Source organism: Amphibalanus amphitrite, unplaced genomic scaffold (assembly GCF_019059575.1).
Source record: "Amphibalanus amphitrite isolate SeventyFive unplaced genomic scaffold, NRLGWU_Aamphi_draft 000138F_arrow, whole genome shotgun sequence".
In the NCBI taxonomy this organism is placed as follows: domain Eukaryota; kingdom Metazoa; phylum Arthropoda; class Thecostraca; order Balanomorpha; family Balanidae; genus Amphibalanus; species Amphibalanus amphitrite.
The window spans coordinates 808,067-824,098 of record NW_024881633.1 but is presented as its reverse complement, the minus strand read 5'-3'; the positions used below and the strand labels follow the sequence as shown (position 1 = coordinate 824,098).

Genomic DNA, 16,032 nt, shown 5'->3' with positions numbered 1-16,032 from the left:
ATAGTTTATAAAATCGTCTCGTCAGTCGGCTGAATTAACCGTAAGAGGCCATTGCCACTTGCCAGAGTGAGTGGGATTTATAACGGTGTATTTTGTAATCTTCGACGTCGCTCCTGTAAACCCAGCCCTAATGCTCCAAATCCGCGTTTCCCTACTCCAGACTCGTGTCATCTATTTTGGTATGACTAAAAACGCCGTGAACGTAAACACGACCAGTGTGGTAAGTGGTTGTTACTGGGCTGATGTATATCCGACCCTCGGACTGAGGCCGTGACTGCCGACGGCTATTGCGGCTCAGACGTTTGTTGACCCGGCACTCGGAGATGTGTAAACACAGCCCAGGTTCGATAACAAACATGTGTATTTACACCCAACACGTGCTGAAAGACATACAGGGCACTACCGACATTCGCGCTGCCGAAAGACACTTGGGCAACGGAGACAATTGGCCCGACACCCGCCCGCGGGCGTCCACTATAATCTACGGCGAGTCTCGGACCCTCGCGCGGCGCTTCCCCGGCGATTTGGCGACGATGAGACCATCAGTTTTATATATCGAGATGCCCTTCGAACTGGACACCGTATTAACACAAGTCCGCGGGACATCTCTCGGCCCCCGGCCCCAGCCGGAGGGCTCCATTTGAGATCACACACGAGTTTGCCGTCCACCGCAGCTGCCGGCGACGAGCAGCTTCGGCAGTTTCGGCAGCTTCGACGGCTACTTGCACAGCTTGTAGCAGACGCAGCCGGCCGCGATGCAGGCGATGCCGCAGACGGCTGCCATTTCCACCGAGCAGGGCAGCAGCGGCGAGTTCGGCCCGGCCTCCAGCAGCGACAGGCTCAGGTTGTCGGCGCAGTGGCGCAGAGATCGGCCCACGTCGGCGACAGAGTCGTCGACGGCGATGTCTTCATCGACAGCGGCGGCGGCGGCGGCAGCGGCGGCGGGGAGGTCGTTGGCGCCTCCCGGTGCTCTCGGTGAAGCCGGCAGACGCGGAGAGGCCGGCACCGGCCAGGCCAGACGCTCCAGCAGCTCCGGAGACGGCGGCGCGGCGGGCATGGGAGCCGGAGCCGCAGGAAGGGCCGGAGCCGGAGCCGGGGTCTCGGGGAAGACGAACACAGTGCCGCTGGGGCCCGGTGACCTCAGGTCACAACTGGTTACCAAGTCCGGTAGACGGCTCATCCGGCCGCCCCAGCCCGGAGAGCCGGGCGACGAAGGAGGAGACTCCAGCAGCAGTTGCTCCTCCGTGATGGAAGTACCTGACGAACAGAAAATCACGAGTTCAAGTTACGACGCAGTTTATCTTTTTGACGTTCATGCTATATCGTGAAACGTGTTAAATCACGTAAAAATGGAAAAAATGAAATAAAATTATAACTTCATCTATATATCACAAATCATTTACTTATGTCTTAAATAATGGAACAATCCTTAAGTTCAGCCCTGCGGTAGCACAAAAATAAGGCGCCAGATTTCCACAAGTCCGCATGTTCACTCACCGATATCTCTGGAGGTCGATGTCTTTCTCTTCCTCCCGGAACCGAAGATTCTGTTGAGCCAGAACGGTGCTCTGTCCTCACTGATGCCGACCTCAGGCGCCATCGGCACAGCGGCCACCACGAACAAGTTTGACGTTCCGCACATCCTGTCGCCACACCCGACCCGGTCGACCTCTCGTCAGCAACTGGCGCACGTGCGGGGCACACGTCGGCCGCTGGCTTCACTGAGCTTCTCCGAACGGCCGCTAGAGGCGCTACAGGACGGTGGCAGCGAACGGTAGGCCAGGGAGGGAGGGGCGGGAGGGGGAGGGTGTGAGGGTCCGAGGGGAGGGAAGAGAGCAGCTGGGGAGGGGAAGGGAGGGCGTTGACGGTGGACGAGGCGCTAGATGAGGTAGCTGATGACGGGAGCAGTTGTTACAACTTGCTGCACCACACGACGTACGAGACGCGGGAGCTGGATAAAATTGATCCGTACCGAACAGGCCCTTTTAGTGCCGCCGACAATTTTCTCTGATTGCACCATTTCAACTAGTGAAAATTGCTGCTAAAACCACATCAATAGGCCCATTATGTACCACAGACACTCTTTTTGCCGCACTTCTACTAAACGCAGGCCGTTGGAAAAATGATACAGATAGTTGAAAGTGGTCATTTCAAATGGCAAATAGGGTTGTGTAGCAGAAAGCTCTAGCTCACTGGAGTAAATATCTTGCTTCAGCTGTGCAATAATGTGGCATAATTACAGTTCAAATGTTTGCAGCACGCTTTCATCTGGAGCTCGCTTTAGGTGAGGCATGTATTATGCAAAGTGCCGAGAAAATTACGGGTTATTGTCGGTTCCCGCCTCGAAAATAAACACGTGTGGTGGGGCACGGACACTTGAGCCTACCGTTCAACGGAGTGAAGCTATTGAAGACCTTGGAAGTGATAACGATGGTCTGTATGAGATGATGTGGCATATGCATCATTCCGGCAGGCCAAAGGTATTGTGATAAATGTGTTTATGTTTAACGTAAAACTATTTAAAAACTTAAAATGAAACTGAAATACAAGCTGAATATTTCAAGCCCCGTCTGAACATCTGAACCTTCTAAAACGATTTAATCTCCTTGACCCAGACTGTATTAGTTTGTCGATCACCACAAGTCAGTGACAGATGCCATCCTGATCATCGCTCACCTTCGCTGGCCCGCCGACATCTCCCCCAAACACAGCGTCCGTCTGAGGAGACTCTCCCCTGTCACCCTCTCCTCCGCTTCTCTGCCGTCCGCCCGTACCGTCCCCATGTGTGAGCCATTAGCCGCCGCCCGCTGCCCGCCGCGTGACGGGTGACTGGTGACGTGACGGACCGTCACACGTGCACGTGCAGGGGCGCACCGGACACCGCGGCTGCCTCTCGCGTTACGCCCCTCCCCCCCGGCCCGTGACGGCCGGCCGGGCGGCGCCCATTCTTCACCGAACCGTGCGCCGTTTCACAGACAAACGTCGAAAAGAACGCCGGCAAAAACGCCGTTTTGTGTATTTCTGCGTCGATGGCGGTGCCGTATGGGGGTGATGGACGATGTGGGGGAGGGGGAGGAGAGGGGTGAAAAGGTCTAAGCGTGCCGATGTTCAGGAGGGTGGGTTAGGAAGACAAATGTCGGCATGGGATGCGGCCCGATCGGCAGAGAATTGATGTCTACACGGTGAGTTTAGGGTGAGCAGAACGAGTTGGGCCGGTGAGATACGGTGACACGGGGAGGGGGGGGCGAGGGGCGAAGGGGAGCCTGAAGGACATGTGTTTCTGTTGTACCTAAATCTGTGTGCGGGGATGGGATGACCATGAAACTGCTTGTTTTTGAAAACATTGCGTTCCGTGTTATATGGTGTTCCACGCTCTGTCTTTTCTCCCTGTATATTATATGTGTCAAGCACTTTGCAGGCTTTTGTCCAGCGTCCTCACATATTCAAATGAGAATTTAAAAATCGTGCGATAAGCTTGTTGTAGTTTCCAGTGTATTTGCTCCACGTGCACACCGCACCGAACCTCTCGCCAGACTGTCCTCTCTCCGCCGGGAGGCGACGGTCACGCCCTGCCCGGGACGGCCGAGGAACAGAGCAGCTCACAGAACAGTCCCGCCGGAAGCAGAACAGATAAATTAGGTCTGAAACCCTACACCCGACCCGTCGGGCCGGGGCAGCGGCGCTCCGTCGGCTGCCGGCCAGCCGGCCTCCACGTGGCCCACTCACTCGCTATAACACCTCCCCCTGTTTCTCGAGAAACATACACTCAAACAAAAAAAAAACGAACAGTCACGACCGAGTAGGGATGGTCTCAAATACCAATGCGCACAAACTCAACACCAATTAGCAACGCGATTACCAGAACAGTACAACACAGACAACAGTACAGTACAACAGACAACAGTAAACAGTAAAACAGACAAAAAATTACAATATCTCGTCCAGAACGTCACCGGGGACGGCGCTGCCGTACAACTCTCCCGGTGCCCGGCGGATTCTCTCACTTCGCCGCACGGTTTCTGTCTCGTTTCGCCCATTGTCACCATTCTCGGCCACAGGGGTCGGCTGCCGGCTCTCGTCCGGCGGAGCCGCTCCGTCGGCACTAGTGGCGCCTGTCTCTGGTGGCGGCTCAGGACAGTCTGCCCAGAGCGGCTCGTCGCCATCACTGTCCTCGGAGTCGCTGCACGGTGCCGGTGGTGCCGCCCCGTGCCGGTGTCGGACGCTTCTGACGTGCCACGGCGTCCCGTCCACCTCCACTTGCTGCGGTGACACGACCCGTGTCACCACACCGCTCCGTGAAACGTCAGTGCAACGGGTCGGGCCACCGCGACACCGCACCCACACCGGGTCACCCACTCGGAATGATCCACGCACACGGCCGTGCTCCACTGGTCGTCGGTCGGCAGACAGACCACTGGGCACGGGGAGGTCACGGCCGGGCCTGACAAGCACGCCGGCCGCCGGGGCCGTGGCCGCGCTCCGGCCGTCCCGCGGCGTCATGTTATAGCGATGCACGGCCTCGGCAACCGACACGTTCTGGCGCGCCGCCATCACTTTGATCGTCCGGTGGTTCCGTTCCACAATGCCGTTGCCTGTCGGTTCATGCACGGCACGGAATCGCAGATCCACTCCCCACCGTGCTACTAGCGCTGCCAGCTCGTAGCCACGAAATTCCCTAGCATTGTCTGTTAGAATCTCGTTTGGTGCTCCTCTCTCGATGAAGATCTCCTCCAGCTGCTGCGCAATCTCGGAAGCGGTGGACCGATGTAGGGCCCTCCAGATGCAGTATCTGGCAGGGCCACAGTCAATCAAGGACAGGTAGGCTCGGCCTTTGTGTTTAACCACGTCCATGGCCAGCCGCTCCCACGTCTCTTGTACACCGAGCGAGCCGGTCTGCCAGCGGACGGGCGCCGGGTCGATTGACTGGCAGATATCGCACTGCTGGACAATTTCCCGCACCATCGAGCGTCTCGCCGCCGGGCCCAGCTCTCTCCGGACGTACCACAGAGTCCGTCTGATCCCTTGATGGCCGGTCGTCTCGTGAATCCGACGGGCACGGGCGCGGTCTGTCTCAGAGCTGGTGCTGACCGCGCTGCCACCCGATTCACGGTCACCAGCGGCCACCACCCGGCGGGCGGGGTCGGTGTCCCGGGCACTCTGCAGCCACTGCTTAGGCACGCGCGTCAGCCCATCAGCCGGATTGTCAGCGGACCGCACCAGGCCGATCGTGACGGAGAGCTGCAGCTCGTCCACCAGCTGTCGGATGATTTCGATGCGTCGACGGATTAGCAGCTCTCCGTGAGCTTTGGTCCGCAGCCGCGCACGGCCGCTCAGGGCATCGGAGATCCAGCGGTGGACCGTAGCAGAGTCGGTGCGCAGGTCAATGACCTTCACTCCCCAGGCCACCGCCATGTTTATTCCACTGAGCGCCGCGTCAAGCTCGGCCATGTTGATGTGCATGTCTGCCTTACTCTCAGCCCGCAGCCAGCAGGCGTCCTCCACCGTGCCGCGGCCCGGGTCTTCCAGCACGACACCGTTCGCTATCGAGCTGGCGTCCGTCCAGACCACGAGACGGTCGCCGGTCAGTCGCCACGGGCCCTGAGCCGGGTCAGCCTCCTGCAGCCGCTGCACCACCTGGGCAACCTGCGCTTGCAACACTGCATCGTCTGTCGCGTCATCCCACCCCGTGGTCACCGAGTTCACACGCCGTTTAATCCACGCAGCGGCCGGCCGCAGCCAGCCCGCCACCGGCAGATGCGCCACGAGCCGCCCGCACCAGGCAAATACAGTCCGGCGCGTGACCTTGACAGGCGGCGGCGGGAGCTCTGCGTCGCGCCGCCACCGCAGCTCGCCGCCGCACGGGCTGACCCGCAGTCCGAGCATCCTCGCACCGTCTGCAGCTCTCTGTGGTGGCTTGCATTCCAGACCGTACCTCTGGAAGTGCTGCACCACCTCCTCGGCACTCACAATGTCCTCATCGACCAGCATGTCGTCTACATACGCGAGAACGCCACGCTGCACACGCTCATCAAGCTCGAGCACCTTTTTCACGACCGCTTTCATCACAAGAGGCGCTACATTAAGGCCAAATCCCAACCTCGTCAAGCAATGACGTTGGCCTCTCACCACGACTGTTTGATACGGCCAGAGCCGCCGTTCCAGTCGCAGCTGCAGATAAGCCTTTCGCAGGTCGACCACCGCCACGCGGCTCCCGTGCCGCCGCCACTTCCGTAGCTGGTCGGCGCACACGTCGGCGTCGGCTGTGTGAGCGGTGACGTGGCCATTCAGCTCCCGGTAGTCGAGCACCGGCCGGACTTTAGACGGCTGCTCGACTGCCATCAGTGGGAGTAGGCCCCGAGGCGGCCCGTCTGTCTCCTCGTCATAGGGTTGAAGCCACCCGTTTTCTATCCACTCCGTGATCTCTGCGTCGAACGCCGGCCGCGCATTCACCGGTAGTTTGTATTCCGGTACCGTGTTGCAGAGACAGTCAGGACCGACGCCACCCGTCCACTTCCAGCCGACAGTCCACTCGACACTATCCGGGCTGAACTCGGCCGTGAAGTCCGGGGCGTCCACTTTTAGTGCCTGCGAGCCCACGGCCGCGGGCGCGGCCGCCGCCGCCGCCGCCGCCGCCGCCGCCCCCACACGGAACGACACGTCTGTCGGTGTTTGCACACACACACCGCCCAGGGCCGTGATTCCCGACATACCGAGGACAACATCTACACCAAGCGGACGGTCGGGCACAACCAAAGCCGCGAGCCTCACTCGCTGGCCCTGACACTCAATCACGACACTGGCAACCCCCCTGCACCGGAGGCTCCCCCCGTTCACTGTTCTCATATTAACCGGCTGCGGCTTCCAGCTACCGCACTGCCCCTCGAACAACAGCGTGTCCGTGCACCCGGTGTCCACCAACGCCCGGCAAGCGCTTCCATCAACACAAATGTCCACCACAGGAAGTACACGCCCTAATGCTGGGGACACTGCGCTGGCGCTGACGTAGCTCCCCCGTCGTTTCCCGGCCGCCGCGGACAGGTAGCCGCCAAGTGGCCGATTTCGCCGCAGGTCCAGCAGCGCCGAGGCGGACGGTAGGAGCGGCTCCGCTGCTGATTCCCACGCCTGTCCTCACCGCCGGCCGCCGCTTGTTGAAATTCCTGCCGCTGTCCGCCAGCGCTGCGGACCGCTGCTGCTGCTGCCGGTATGGGCTCCTGAGACCGCCCACCGGCGCTGTGGGCCGCCGCCGCCGTTCGGACCTGATTGTTGCCCAGTACGGCGCGCGCCCGGGCCAGTGTACTGGCAAGCGTCAGCTTCTCCGCCTTGGCACCAGCTCGGACGGTGTCACCAATGGACGGAGGTAAGCCGTTCACAAACGCCGCCGCCAGCTGCCGCTCGGACACACCACCAAACAGAGCGGCGTACCGACGGAGACTCGCCAGGTAGACATCTACGCTCTCCCCCGGCTCCAGCGTGCGAGCAGTGAATGCCGCATGAGCGGCGTAGTCGTCCATTGCAAACGCCGCGAACAGCGCATCTCTCACGGATTCCACACAGCAGCGCTCCTCCGCCGGCAGCTGTGACCACACAGCAAACGCACCCCCTTTTAGGCGCATCGGCAGCACCTGGGCCAGGGAAGCCCCGCGGTACTCGCATAGCAGTTCCGCCTGCGAGTACCACTCCACCACGTCCGTGGTTCCGTCATAGGCGTCTATGAGACGGACGTCGAGCCTGGCGTCGGTTGGAGTCTCTGCCATCTTGCCGAAATAGCTTGTAGTTTCCAGTGTATTTGCTCCACGTGCACACCGCACCGAACCTCTCGCCAGACTGTCCTCTCTCCGCCGGGAGGCGACGGTCACGCCCTGCCCGGGACGGCCGAGGAACAGAGCAGCTCACAGAACAGTCCCGCCGGAAGCAGAACAGATAAATTAGGTCTGAAACCCTACACCCGACCCGTCGGGCCGGGGCAGCGGCGCTCCGTCGGCTGCCGGCCAGCCGGCCTCCACGTGGCCCACTCACTCGCTATAACACTTGTCGAAAAAGATTTCGATCAACTTCGGTTAGTTTTCTCGTCTGAAATGACAAGCAGTGAGAAGAAACATCAAATAACTAAAAATGATATCGATTGATAAATTTATAATATCGGAGAACTGATTGCTACATAAAATGTCTGAAAATAATACATAGCACATACTTATGCGTTCTACAGATAAGTAAAATGACCGTCTTTTGCCTCTATGCTCGATTTGAGCTCTCACTTATTTGTTGCCAATGAACCGTCTCAACCCCAAGGCATAAATTATGTCCAATTAACCAGCACATTGAAATCATAACTCGTGTGCGGTCAGTTTTCCCTCGTGAGGCGCCGCCTCCCTCCTGACAGGCGGGCAGGCCTGTCTGTTCCACCGCTAATTGGAGTCCGTGTCGGGGCGGTGCGACCCTCCTACACCGAGGGAGGCCTGACTTCAGCCACCACTGATTGACACAGTGCAGCTCAAGTGAGGACCTGATCCTCCCCATCCACTGACCTCCCCCCCCCCCCACCTTCCATAGTCTCTCCGAGCCAGGTCCAGTTTCACTCGTTACCCCTCCCCGCACCCTATCCCTCCCCACCGCGGGACGGGGCGGGTAAACGGCGTGTTACACATCTCGCCGGGGTGTCCGGCCCTCATTATACGCCTGCTGTGGCTCCCGTGGCGCCACGGTGACCACCGACCGCCCTCTCGCAAACACACGCACACACACGTGAGCAGACTTATGTCTTGAGGACCCGGTGATGTTAAGAGGACGCCGCTCGATTCGCTGCGAACTGTTAGCTGATCAAAGAGGTTTGCGTTGGCGTATGTGCTATATTTTTATTCAAAGTCGCACGAATGTGTGGATAAAGTGCTGAAGTGTCATAGCGGTAAAATGCCAACACTTAGCTACGTTGCTTTTTCATAAGACTTCTAAGGATGCATCGAGTTCCTTAAACACCGTTTTCAAAGTATACACCCGAGTGGTTGCGTGAGCAGCGCTAGTGCCATCTCTGAACGACCTTGTGCACTAGTGTTTCACCGGCGCCAGCCAAGGTGAAGAGCGAGTAGCCCGTCACAACTCCGATTAGTCCCCCTATATTGGCCAGAAGGGTGGCAGACGTGAATACAATGGCTTCCCTTAGCTCGTCAGCAGTTAGGTCTATCGCCAGGGCTATGCGCGTCTGGCAAGCTCCAATGTGATATTGATCGTCGCGCGTTGGACCCGATACTCCGTATAGGTCATACAGTGTCTGGTGACAAGCAGGTTGGCAGTTGCAGCCTCGCACGTCGGTCAGGAGATTATTTTCGACAAATGTTTCCAGGTCATGCGGAGGATTACATAAATTGAAGACGCGGAACTTGGAGACGGCTTTCATTGGTTCATGTTCTCGAGAGTGTGTTGCATTCGCACTGAAAGAGGAGCTGAGATTGAAGGATGGAGACATACTACACCTTTTTAGGCGCAACTTCAAAAAGTTAAAGACCAAATTCAAAAAGTTTACACTCGAATTGCACGTGAACGTTTTGAATTTGGTCTTTAACTTTTTGAACTTGCGCCTAAAATGCTGTAGAATCAGATCTCTTGACAAGCGCAGTCGCTCCCGGTACCAGAGGCGCTGAGCCGTCTGGTTTGTACCAAGGCCTTACACGAAGCTCTTGACATTTTTCGTTGGACTGTCGAGTACAGAACCTGATGACACGCGTCCGCATGCTGGTCTGCATCTGCACTGGTCTTGCGCAGAGCGGTAGATGGTCGAGCGGCCCGCTCATGTCGGGCAGGTACACCCCGGCGCCGACCATGTGCGGCAGCCGGCAAGACGACGCCACAGACACTCCTTCAGACACTGTGTCTCCGAGTAGCCGGGCTCGTCGCGACAGGGCCGATGCCGCACGCTCACCTGACGGAGTAGGCGCGCGGTCAGGCGCAGTGAGAGGGTGCTCCCCACGCCGAGCTCGCGAACCAGAGTCTGCGGCACGTGAGGGCCCAGCTCCTGGGCGACCAGATCGCCAACGTTTGGTTCCTCGCTTCCATGCACGAACAGACGGTACGCTGTACGCTTAGTCTCTGTGAATGATGGCGCGGAGGCTAGGATCAGCTCCAGCTGAAGCGGGTTCTTGCTGCGCGCAAACAGATATTCGCTGGGCTCGAAGGTCAAACAGCGTGTCGGATGAACCTTGTGTCTTAGCCGTGATAAGGTGAGGTAGTAGCGCGCGCCCCAACTGCCAAGTCGACTGCGACCTGGTACATTCCCCACTGCGTGCGCTCCACTCTCCACGCGAATCAGATTAGCCCAGTTGTTGTCGCGCGTATCACTCCCCAGCATCTGCAGAGTGCTGATGTTGTAGAACTGGTCAAGCGTAACATTGCCGCTGGTGAGGAGCGTCTCGGCCTCAAGACGAATCACAGTGTCCCGCAGTGGTGTGCCGGGACAGAGTGTCAGACGCGGGAACGGGGCCTGGCGACGCAGCACGGTGGAGCTGACGGGCTGGGAGTCGTAGTCCTGGTACTGCGAATACAGCTGCTGGCCAAGGAACACCAACAGGAAAATGTGTACCGTCCAGCGAAACACGAGGACTGCCACACTGCGCAGAAGTGCTTTTAGGGCCCTTCCTCCTTTCCTATCATTGTCACCCTTGATCTCTTTTGAGCTTAAGTCCTCTCTTCCGCTTTCGAGGTCGTCTTCGCGGATGCTGCTGGGCATCCTGCTGGTACTCTGTGGAGCACGACAAACTTGCCAGGCTTTGCTGGACTTTCTAGGAGCGCTTCTGACGCTGCTTGGACGCACCGCATCCTCGTCCTGTCGGACAAGTGTCGACATTGCTTGCTTGATCAGCTTAGCGATGCAATCAAAGAAGAACAAAGGCTTTTAACCCATGGCAGCAACGCTGCTCGGCTCGGTCCTCAATACTACTCATGAGTCTTTGGCATCTTCAAATGAATCGGCACATTGTTTCTAAAAGGATGGTAATAATATGGCAGCTCTCAACGCCTGCTGCTCACACGAGATTTACACTTGCAATAGGAAACCGCGAGCGTTTAAACGTCTTTTTCATGCCCTGAAGCAGCCTAAGGCAATCGGAGTCGACCTCTGTTTCGACTCAAGGCGTATTTGGTCAAAAGCGAATTGGGTTTCACCACGTTTTCTTGCTAAGTGACGCGTCAATTCCCATTAAACTTTTCCGAAAATTAAATTGTGACAACTCTACTCAATATTTACCCAGCGTCCTGCCAGCTTCGCTACGGCTACAGTTAACCACCAGCGTCCTGTTCTCACAAACACAGCTTGCGGTGGTCTGAGCACACACATCGACCACCACCAACGATCATGCTCGTCAGCTCTTGAAAACGCAATCTACACTTACTGTGACGTAAAACTCGAGCAATGAGTGACGTCACACCGCAATTTACAAGTTGCCATGGAAACACAATAAACAGAATTAGCAGCTGGTTATGTGGTGGCGTTCCGCGTCCGTAAACCCTTTAGATGCGTGTATTGATTAGCTTTACACTAGCACAATCGAGGAGAAAACGTTTGGCGGCAAAGGCCGAACCGTGCACAATAAGATGTGTGAAAAGGACAGGGTCTTTGGCCAAAACCCATTTAGGTATTATTGTTTGTTGTAGCGAGGTTGTCTGAAATCCTTAATTGCGTTGATTTTTTTTTAGAAATATGGAGAAGTTTGTTTAGAAATACGTCAACATATCGTCAAAGTTAATTTTATTTTTAATTTGAAAATCTGCACTTGTAGATGTTCAATGTAGAATCACCTAATTTTGAAACGGGGTTAGGGGAGAGTGGGGTAATTTGGCCGCTTTTTTTAGAAAACGATATAACTTGAAATTGACGACACATTTCTGCATTTTCTCAACGCTGGCAGGTGTTGCATTCATTTTACTTTACTGGACAGTGAACTTGAAATGATAGAGTAATTACTTATATTGAAATTGTGACGTATTACAAAGGTCTGCAAGGCGGCCAAATTGCCCCACTAGCAGGGTTATTTGGCCGGGGGTGTGGGGCAATTTGGCCGGTGTAGTCTGCGGTCGGGATTTTCTGTTATATTGCGAGTCAGCTTCAGATTCAGCAATGACGTGTGTCCTATGACGCATTTGCCGCATTTTGGAGGTTGGCTCAGGGATCACAGGGGTCAAAATAGCCAAATTAGCGGCTCTAGATGCGATCACAGTTTTTTACGAATAACTTTTGAAGTAATCAAGCTAGGCCAAAACTTCGAGTACCATCGTAATTATCTCGTCAGTCCGCATCGAAAGATATATGTGTTGACCTTGAGAAGTCAAGGTCAAAGATTGACCTCAGGTCACGTTGCATTAGGTCGCTTGACCTCAAGGTCACGTGATTTCAAGGTCATCATGTATATCATTCGATGCGCCTTGGCGAGCTGAACAGAATGAGACCATTTGTGCGGCTGTACCATTTTTATGTAAGGATTAATTAGCAAAAAACGTTTGGTAACCTTTGATGACGTTACATGCTCTTACAGTTGACCAATCGGAAGTAAGGCATCAAAGTAGTCAAAGTTGGTCATGAATCATGTCATTTATGGTACAATTGACCATGAAAACTCGGCCGTCCCAGCATAGTGACCATGAGCGCACCCGCCAAGTTGCCCCGCTAGTCCCGGCCAAATTACCCCATATTGCCATTCTGAAAAAATTTTGTCTATAAAGTCATCACGGCTTTACGGAATTAGATAAAATTGCTCTTGGAACCGCTGAACACCCCCAAGAATGGCGCTATAATGTCTGAATTCGTTTTTAGCCCAAATACTACATGTTATACAACTTTGTAAACAGAAGTAAAAGTTACCATTTTCTAATGAAATTAACGTTTTATTAATTTTGAATAAAACTACGAGGGGCAAAGTTTTGACATTTGTCCTCCAGTTATTTCTTCCCATGACAAATGAATAGAGACTAGAGTTATTTCACTCACTTTTATTATACACCGTACAGGTGGGGGCGGCCAATTTACACCACCGGCCAAATTACCCCACTCTCCCCTACTTCCAAGATATAACCGAGCGCGATCAACGCATCATTTCAAACAATCATGATCTCCGGGTTCAGGCAAACAACATAACCAGCGCGTGCTCCCTCCCCTGTACCGCCCCTCGACTCCCACAAACACCTTAGCGGGCCGCCGCCACCACCGCCGCTCGACCCGGGGTCACGCGGGTCACCGGTCAGCTGATTGTCAGAGCCAATCGGGCCGGTGGCGGCCACTGCGCGTGCGCCAACAGCCGACGTCGGGTCGCCGGCGGCGGACGGCGCGCATCCATTACGGTTTGAAGCAGCGGGGAGGGCGTATTTATGATGCGGTACTGCCATTAGTTCAGCCGAGCGCCCAGGGCGGCGCCGCGAGGCTGATTGTATCACTCTGGTTGCTCTCTATCCTGTCTTTCTGACGCTATCTGGGCTTCATGAGGTTCGTCAAAAAGCGATCCCGTTTCTGATCCTCCGATGGCGGGAGGACGGCGCCAGAATTAGGGCCGCTACAATAGGGACTATCTGGCCCAGTTCGGCACCGGCTTAATTTGTGTTTTTGTCTGGTCCGTAGCCAGATGAGAGGGGTCGGAGGGAGGCGGGGCCTGCGTAAATACACACATCACCCCCGTATCTGTTACCGGTAAAATCGATACATCTCTGTCTCGGACAGTTCGAGGCAATTACCGAGACGATTTGGTAATTTACAGCTGGATTCTCGCTCGGAAAACCAAACAGAGACGACAGGTCAACTGTCAGCGGGCGGCGGGCGGCGGGCGGCGGACCTGTCCGCGGGCAGGCAGACGGGCCCAGCCCGGCGCCGGCTGGACGGCGAGAGGGGCGCTGCTCGTGCAACAGATAGCTCGGCCACGGTGCTGGGGAGGTGTGGTGATTAATGAGACCCCGCGCAGAGAGTGTGGTGAGTCAGACGGTCGGTGGGTCTGCACATTGGACGGTTGGAATATCCACCAATTACGTGAGGAGTGTAAGAAGAGACGAAGGTGAAAGATATTCATATAACTTATGAGGACATACGGCAGTGATGGATACATCATACCGAAAATGATAGAATGCCATAGGAATGACGACGAATACCCGAATAGTGGTAATAGAAGCCGGACGATAATGAAAGCCATGATCAATACCTTCATCAAGGCTCAAATGTGCATGCACAAGGAAACGTGTGCACTGTGCAATGTGCATGTCATGTCCATCGGCGTCCGGTAGTTAAGTGTTTTACACTGTGTCTATTTCTTAACCCGCGCACCGACGGGGGTCTGCGCCAACTTAGTACCGACGGGGGGGGGGCGGATGACCGCCCCCCCCCCCCCTGAGATCTCGAGAACGAAGCAAGATAGCGACAAGCGGTAAACGGCATCGGATACGCACGGACAAGGTCTACAATTTTTACAAAGGTCATTTTCAGGTCAGGTCAAAGATGACGTCACAGGGGTCGAAAAAGTCAAAATGGCGGCGCTAGATATGGAGAAGGTTTTTCTCGAATAACTTTCGAAGTAGTCAAGATAGGAACAAACTAAGGGCATCATCGTGATCCTCTCGTCAATCCGCATCGAATGATATATATGTTGACCTCGAAAGGTCAAGGTCAAAGGTTGACCTCAGGTCACGTGACCTCGAGGTCATCATGTATATCATTCGATGCGTCTTGACGAGCGGAACACAATGAGACCATCCGCGCGGCTGTATCTTGTTCCTGTAAGGAGTTATTGGCAAAAAAACCTTTGGTGACCTTTGGTGAAGTCACATGACCTTACAGCTGCCCAACAGCAAAACAGACCTCAAGGTAGTGAAGGTTGATCGTATGTGAAGTCATGTATGGTATATGGGGCCATTCCGACCCGTTTTAGTGGTAAAAACAGGGAGTTGATTTTTCCCCCATTGACTTATAATGGGGAGGTCGCGAAATTGACCTGACCTTAGGTCACCGACATCAAAATTCCGAGATATACAAATTGTAGCTACTAATGACCTAATAACATCCTGCGACTTTCAAAGGCCTCCGACATCTACTGTAGCTCTGGCACGGTGACAAAGTTGCAAAAAAGTGACTTGAGGTTGGGTCATTCAAAGTGACCTGGTGACCTGACCTTAAAAGTTAGGAGGTTCAAACTTGCACACCATGTGTAAAATTGATGAGAGAATAGTCATACCAAATTTTGCGGCGCTACGCGCCGCGGTTTTCCCGCTATCCGCGAAAAACCTCAGGGGGGGGCGGATATCCGCCCCCCCCGTCGGTGCGCGGGTTAATTTGATTATTTCTGCTTACCATTACAAACCAATAACCATATGTGCTTGATGTGACAAATCTTAAAAAGGATGGTCACGGAAACCTCACTGGCATGTGTTACAGATCGTGACGAAATATTGCGTGTCCCGTAACGGTTGCTAATCTCAACACAGAGGTAATCTCTTCTTACTGACCTACGTTTCAATATGCGTCACCACTACGGCACGCGTTTTTAGCCTGCCTGACACCTATGATTAGTCAGCGCTCAGACCTCACAATCTCGGACATTCTAGCATGAATCACCTTGGAAACAAAGGGTGCCACCTCGCCACTACCCTCCACCTGTCTCCCTATGAGCTCCCCCCCCCCCCCCTCCGCTCCATTTGCCCCCTCCCCCGGTGACAGTTTTTGTCGATCCGTCCGCACCGCGGGCGGCTGCCGGGTTTTGAATAAACAGGTGCTGTGAACTCCCGGGCCGGCCCGTGGTCGAACCACTTGGCACAGTTCACGGTCCCGACGATACGATCAGATTCGCTGCCCCGTATATTGCCGATCGTATCTGCGCCACGTCTGTCGGCTCCGCGCCGCGACTGTAAGCAGATGGCGCGCGGTTTTTGTGCGACAGTCAGCGCGCGCCGAGACATGTGCCGTGCGCGCGCCGGGGTCCCTCTGAAGGGAGAGGGCTGGGTCAGTTTGTTATGGTCTCGTCCAGGGCATTACGGCAATCAGTCATTGACGCTCGCTGCGGGGAGTGGACCCCCGAC

General features: G+C 55.5%; 2 protein-coding genes across 2 annotated transcripts; both read right to left on the bottom strand.

Annotated features, from left to right (window-relative positions):
* Nucleotides 1-343: 343 nt before the first annotated feature.
* Nucleotides 344-1,703, bottom strand: LOC122382391 (cyclin-dependent kinase inhibitor 1C-like). Its single transcript, XM_043367630.1, has 2 exons — nucleotides 1,498-1,703; nucleotides 344-1,257 (listed from the first exon to the last, which is right to left on the bottom strand). Exons 1-2 carry the CDS (start codon nucleotides 1,640-1,642, stop codon nucleotides 719-721), a joined length of 684 nt encoding a protein of 227 aa, XP_043223565.1. The 5' UTR covers nucleotides 1,643-1,703; the 3' UTR covers nucleotides 344-718.
* A 1,859-nt stretch (nucleotides 1,704-3,562) lies between these two features.
* Nucleotides 3,563-7,754, bottom strand: LOC122382380. The gene is made up of 4 exons (XM_043367617.1): nucleotides 7,226-7,754; nucleotides 6,127-6,722; nucleotides 4,868-6,042; nucleotides 3,563-3,569 (listed from the first exon to the last, which is right to left on the bottom strand). Exons 1-4 carry the CDS (start codon nucleotides 7,752-7,754, stop codon nucleotides 3,563-3,565), a joined length of 2,307 nt encoding a protein of 768 aa, XP_043223552.1.
* Between the last annotated feature and the right edge of the window lie 8,278 nt (nucleotides 7,755-16,032).